This window comes from Nestor notabilis, unplaced genomic scaffold (genome assembly GCF_000696875.1).
Source record: "Nestor notabilis isolate BGI_N333 unplaced genomic scaffold, ASM69687v1 scaffold7582, whole genome shotgun sequence".
Classification (NCBI taxonomy): domain Eukaryota; kingdom Metazoa; phylum Chordata; class Aves; order Psittaciformes; family Psittacidae; genus Nestor; species Nestor notabilis.
In genome coordinates, this window is record NW_009919590.1 from 15,433 (window position 1) to 22,479 (window position 7,047).

At 40.0% G+C, this 7,047-nt stretch overlaps 1 protein-coding gene across 1 annotated transcript in view; it reads right to left on the reverse strand.

Annotated features, from left to right (window-relative positions):
• The window catches only part of LOC104402425 (fibronectin type III domain-containing protein 3B-like), a gene marked incomplete at its 5' end in the record, with an annotated part of 12,704 nt that extends 6,056 nt beyond the window's left edge, over positions 1-6,648 (reverse strand). The window contains 2 exons of the mRNA XM_010010298.1: positions 2,434-2,561; positions 6,482-6,648. Coding sequence (XP_010008600.1) covers positions 2,434-2,561; positions 6,482-6,648 — 295 coding nt within the window. The remainder of the gene's footprint in view (positions 1-2,433; positions 2,562-6,481) is intronic.
• Positions 6,649-7,047: the final 399 nt, after the last annotated feature.

Consider the following 7,047-nt stretch of genomic DNA (forward strand, 5'->3'; position numbering starts at 1 on the left):
ATCATCATCTCGATTTCTGCCGTGCATAGTCCCTTCTACAGATGGTGATGTTCGTAAATGCTTTACCCTTTCACTGGTTTGTTCTGCTTCAGGATATAGCTGAATGTGAAATTACAGTCATAAGCTTTTAAAAGATTAGGGGTTTAAGATAAAATGAGGAAACTGGTTTTGGTCACCTATGAGCTTGTATTCATCTGAAGTAAATCAACTGGGAGTAGACGCAGAGACTCCATGGGTTTTTAACATGCCTTCCTAGTTAAAACTGTTTAATGCCTTCCCTTAAATAGTTGCCTTTAAACTACTGCAAAGTGATCTGACTGTTGATAGAATTACAGCATTGTAACAGAGAAACAATTTTACATGTTCATTAGTTGAAAAGTTTCAATTTTAAGGGAGGGGGTTAAAAGTGGATTTTTATTCTATGAAACATCTGCATTAGCGCTGGTGTAAAACATGTCATCCTTATGGTCCCAACTTGAGATATTCTATGTCACAGAACAGAGACAGCTGTGTCCTAGAAGGTGAGTGAAGAGGAAAAAGTCTAAGGATGAGTGACCCAACATGTGATATGAAGTCCTGCACAGCCTGTAAATAGCTTGAAATAGCTGTTTGTTGCATTTATTTCCGTGACAGTGGGACGTAAAAAATTACTTCATGCAGCTATTTATCTCCTTATCCAGCTGTACTATCCCTGGATCTTGCAAGATGCTCTGGCAACTGCTGTAGAAACTCCAGTCACTTAAGACACTGTTTTTTCTCATGGGTGTATTTAATAGCCTGGAAAGCTACAATATTTTTCATTTGCGCAACGCTTCAAAACAATTTGCAAAACTTTTCTAACATAATATGCCCCTTGAGATACACATGTAAAATATATACTCACTTGCAGGGAACAAAACAGATTTAAAGTAAATGTAGGACTTGCACTTCAATGAAGTTAACATCACTAACATTACTTTTCAGCTAAATAGTAGCAAGCGACTGCATGCATGCCACAGCAAAGTTAAATGCATTAGCCAGAAAATCGCTGAAAGACATTTATGTATTTCATCTCCTATTCACGTAATAGGAGCTAAGAGCATGCACACAGCCACCACAGCTTACCTGACGGTAAGTCAGCCATGTGCCCCAGTGCTGAGACACCACCCACATTCATGACGAAGATAACTCATTTTGATGGGTGAAACTGATTTCTTAGAAGGTGAAATAATGGAACAATTCCTCTTTTCCGTGGCCGGTTATCAGCCAGCCCGACTATGGAAGTCACAGTGTTGGCTTAGAGCATCCCAGCTGGGAGCTTATTCTGACTTACTTGTCAAAACTCAAGCAAAAAACACTTCATGAGAAATGAAGACCTTCAATATACGACCCTAAGGGTGCTTTTCGTTTCTTTTATTGCTGGGTTGGTTTTTTTTTTTCATACTACACTTTCTCGACTTCGAAGATTAAGCCATTACCTATACCAGCACCAAAAACGTTTCCTGACTAAAACAATAGTTGTGTTTCTGAATCTTCAGCACCCATATGAATTGTCATGTGTTTATTTATGCTATTTTTTATATTTAATTTACAGTAACACTCAAAAAGAGCCTGAAGAGAAGCAAAGACACAGTTGTGAAGAAAATACCACCTTAGTCATATTTTTAAGAGTTCAATTTAAGGATTAACATATCTCATATCCCTTAATTTGGATTTATTTGGAATCCATAAGACAATGAAAGAAAAGAAAGAATGGAGAAAGGGCACAGATGCAGTGCACTGCAAATCACAGAGAGGTGTGAGAGACGAAATAAAAGATTTAGCTGTGAATGAATTGTTTTGCTTCAGGTGTCTCGGGAAATGTCCACTTGTGATCTTTCATCAAGATAAAAAAGGAAAGAATGATCAGACAAATTTCATTCACTTTGTTTTCCTGTGCAAAAAAGGACAGTTTTCTGTGGGGCAGCTGATATACAGCAGTTACACCTCCATGCATTGAAAACTTAAGACAGGAATGGGATGTCTGAATAAACCAATTAAAAGTTGTCTACTTGACTGAAATCTTTGATAGAGGGTCTTGGAATTGGCTTAGTGAACAAGGAAGGTAATCTGCCTATTTCATCTTCTCATCTTCAGACAATGGTTAGCGCTAGCCAGTTTAGAAGAAAGCATGGGTGGACAGAACTGTAGCTTTTCAAATGTTAGTTCAGTTAGAAATAGTGATTAACTGTGGACAGAGTGCAAATCACTCCAGTAGAAATGATGTTCTATATACCTACTCAGGGGAAACCCTAACCTACTACAGCCCTTAACTTTGACTCAGACTTTACCAAAGATCCCCTGACACATCATCATAGGGTGTAATTCAATACAGTAGAACAAAGCAGCACAGCAAATGTTCAAAAACACTTCCTGTATCTCACCAATTTTATTAAAATGAGACCACTTTCTTACCTGCTTGTATTCAGATTCTCTTCCAACCAGTACCTGCAGAACATAACCAACAGGATCTCCCTTCATGGGTGGGACCATTTCCCAGGTAATTTCACAGGCGTTTCCTCCCAGCTGTGTCACTCGAGGGGCTACAATAAAATGAAATGTGTCAACATTTAATACAAAGACTGCATTGAAATCTTATTCATTTACATGCACTGTAATACATATGAGAACATTTTAAAAAAAGAACTTTGGGACATCACCACTGGTATCAGTACAGGCTGGGGGATGAAGGGATTCAGAGTACCCCTCAGGGTTCTGGTGGGTGAAAGATTGGATATGAGCTGGCAATGTGCGCTTGCAGCCCAGAAGGCCAATTGTATCTTGGGCTGCATCCAAAGAAGCATGACCAGCAGGTCAAGGGAGGTGATTCTGCCCCTCTGCTCTGGTGAGACCCCACCTGGAGTAGTGTATCCCGCTCTGGAGTCCTCAGCACAGGAAAGACACGGACCTGTTGGAAAGGGTCCAGAGGAGAGCCACAAAAATGATTAGGGGATGGAGCACCTCTCCTACAAGGAAAGGCTGAGACAGTTGGGGTTGTTCAGCTCAAAGAGAAGACTCTGGGGAGACCTAATTGCAGCCTTTCAGTTCTTAAAAGGGGCCTATAAGAAAGATGGGGAGAGACTTTTTAGCAGGGCCTGTTGCAACAGGACAAGGGGTGATGGTTTTAAACTAAAAGAGGGGAGATTCAGCCTGGATTTGAGGAAGAAATTTTTTAAAACCAGAGTGGTAAAATCCTGACACAGGTTGCCCAGAGAGGTGGTGGATGTGTCATTCCTGGAGACATTCAAGGCCTAGCTAGATGTGGTTCTGGACAAGCTGGTCTAATTGAAGATGTCTCTGCTCATTGCAGGGGGTTGGACTAGATGACCTTTGAAGGTCCATTCCAACCTAAACTATTCTCTGATTCTATGATAACCTGCACTGTATTTATGTGGCTAAAACATGAAATTGCCATCGTCACTGGAGGAAAGAAGAAAACTTTAAGGTCACTCAAAAATCTCGTTTATTTCAGCACAGTCTTGCCCGATTAAGTGCAAGACTCTTGTGGTACTGAACAATAACAAACACTATCCACAGAAAATTGAGTGAAATTTAGAGCTGATTAACAGGCTTCTAAGATAGGGATCCAGATCACTTCTGCAGAAGGAGAGTTAGCTGTTAGACCACGTCTCATTTGTCAGCTGTGTGAGTCACTGGAAAGCGGGAGTGGACTTGATTGATAGAAAACTGTGAACTTTTAAAATTCAATTGCAATGCTGTACACTGATCTTTTCAAAACACACAAATTACACTATCATTTATAGAAGCAGCAGTTTCATGAAGTTCTGAGCAAACACCTGTGCCGGTGGAGATGCCTGCGTATTCCTCCCATGGTACACATCATTGAAAAAGAGAAATAATATCAAACACTTCATTCAGGAAAAATAGGAGAAGGGATGTGAAAAGGGAAGTGAAATAATCTTCTGTATTAGAGATTAAGTCCAGCCTAGGAAACAAAAGTTACAAGCATAATTTTAAAGACTTGGACTCATATCTGCTTCTGAGCCTAACATTCAGATGATCAGATATGCTATTTCCAGACAGGCTTAGACTAGGACTTTCACTAGAACTGTAGAGAAATACAATCTGTCAGCTCTTACAATGCTGCTGTCCTTGTGAGAAAGGCCTTTCACCAACTGAAAGCCAAAAGATGCTGCACTATGCCCAACAGCAAGCTTGCAGGTGAACTGAGCAGAGTACTAATGTACATCATGTTTAGATGTACAACTAAGCATCTGCCACTGGAAGGCATCAAAACAACTGCAATGGCATTCAAGGTCCACCAACCTCTCAATCAAGCACAGCAAGCAAGCACATGACAAAAAACTAGAATTGGGAGAAAGAACGGTGCTGCATACTCTACCAAGTGGTTAATATGTGCTCATGCAAGGAAATGAGCTTGTTAACGGCAATCTAGCTTCCCAATCCTATGAAAACAGACAACAGGAGTGTCTATCAAAGAAACAAATGATGCTGCTGCTGCATATATTACATGAATTTTAGACTAATTTGTTACCACCCAAGAGGAACACATGAATCATACGAGGACTCAAATGTAATCAATATCCATTTGCTTCTCTCTGCACATCTGCCAGTACCAAGAGAATGATAATAGATGCCTTTATCTCAGCTGACAACAACACTCTCAATTATTTTCCCTCTTTCTTCCATCCCTCATCCCAATACACACAGATTTTTGTCTGACACTTACACAACACTGCCATTAACAATAACGCTATTTCAGGGTTGGCATCACTAAGTGAGCAATTAGGATACGTTATATGAGAATAAACATGTGCATGAAAAACTGTTCTAAGTTTATCACATACATTCCTCTGTATTGCTCCAAACACAGACAGGAATCAACATCATCATTTTGCCTCAACAGATCTCTTTTCCCTGTAGCATTGCCTCCCTTCGGCAGTGTTCACTAACGCAGTTTTTGTTTCCCCATTATGGCCAGTGTTTTGTCATGTACCTGCGGTTCCAGCCCACACATGACGTGGTATTTGCACCATATTGACTGCTTGATATTCAGTCGAGGGTATGAGTCATATTTAAGAGGAACTAAATAGGCAGGGAGTTCAAAACCTAGGTGAGATCTGAATTTAATAAAATGGATTTCTACCCCACAAAATGAAAATGTGGCTACAGTGCATCCCTATTTTATCCATTTAGTGCAGTTAAGAGAAGCAACAACAACATGGACTTGGCATCTGCAAGAGACATCTGCCTGTGCACAGGCACTTTGACAATTACAGATGCTACAGCTAAAGCACACCCTCCCTGCTGCTATCACTTACACCAGCCTGGTTCATCTAGCATTATCTCCCTTCGCTTTGCTAGGCAGCGTATCTCACAACTGCTAGTAAGAGTGAATCATGACAATTCACCACTGGGCAAGTATATTTACCCTCAAACTTTACACCAAGCACGTACAGATAACTTCTTACAGAAACAGCACTGAAGCAGAAGCCAAAACCCAGCGATATTCAGATAGAAACAGAGGCGGGATTCTTGCATATGCTGATTTTAGTATAGTGAAGCCAGTCTCCCAGTGTTCTCTCTGTGCTCAACTGTTGTTCTTCCTGGGGGTAATTCAGAGCAGCTAACCTGGGGACTGGGGAAATTACACCCCAGCAGTGTTCTCCCTTCTCTAAATCTCTGATTACAAATGGTGTCGAAAATCACCAAAGCCAGATTTTAAAAACTGCTCTCTGACAAGCTGAGAGTTGCCATTTCTCACAGTAAATGGTACTGCTTGACAAAGGAGTTTTAATCACAGAGGGAAAAAAAGGTGCATCTCATTTCAGCTCAGTTTATCTGCCAGCTGATACAGAGAATCCGCTGCCTTTGCAGTAGTTCTCCTTGGAAAGAAGCAGCAAAATTACTTAGGCCAAAATTTACACACAGTAAAAGATGTTTCATTATAAAACTTCATTTAATTAGGCCTTTTGTTCTTCTAGAGGAACACAAGCTAAGCAAGTTCTAAATCTAACACTTTATGTATGTGAAGTATCATAATTAATTTTATACATTAAAGGCAAAATAAAGTTCCATGTCAAACATCATCTACACAACTAAAACCAACATTAAACTTTACTAATGCTGAAGCTGGTATGTATACATATATGCTACAGCTGTTAACATCCCTTATAGAAGTGCTGGGGTAATCCAGAGCAATCCCTGGTAAACACTATTGTTAGGAGCAGCATTTTAACACTATATGTGTAACAGTGGTGGCTGGTGAAACTTTTATAGTGTTTTTATTAATATTTTGGTGACAATTTCGTTTCCCACCATAACGTAACTTGACAATTCACAGAAATACGCAAGTGGCACAAACTGATTTTTCACATGTTATTGCATACTCAGGTTAACCCTTACAAACTCACTGCATACATACCAATTACTTAAGTAATTGCATGTTACTTACATATAGGTAAAAAAACCTATTACATACCTTTGATTGCAGGTGGGACTGACTTAGTTGTGCAGAAGGTACATATGTCTGAGAAAGGTCCCTCCCCAGCATCACTGACTGCCTGTATTCTGAACGAGTAACATGTGGATTCTATCAGCCGTTGTATCTTGTACGTATGACTTGGTCCCCTGTAAATTGGAATAAACCTGGAAACAACAAAATGAGAACATGTAGTTACACAGGAGTGTCACTGACATTTCTGGCTATTACACATATCGGCACAAGGTATCCATATTGTGAAAACTGGCATAATGTGCTTTTCTGAGCTGTTGAAGGCAAATACAAAACCGGCATGTTATTACCACACTATGAATGATTATTAGGTTGGAGAAAGCACAAGTTCATGGTCCCTTTTTCAACTACTACTTACCTTGCAAAATGATTACGTGAATGATCAGAAAAACAACTGTCAATGGATTTCCTACTCCCTGCTAATCAAAATGGATTCAACCTGTGCTCTGCTGTAGTACACTGCGTGCCCTGCTGCTTTAAAACAAGCTTAAAACAAGATAAATATTTTGAATCTTCCCACTGTAGGAGAGGAT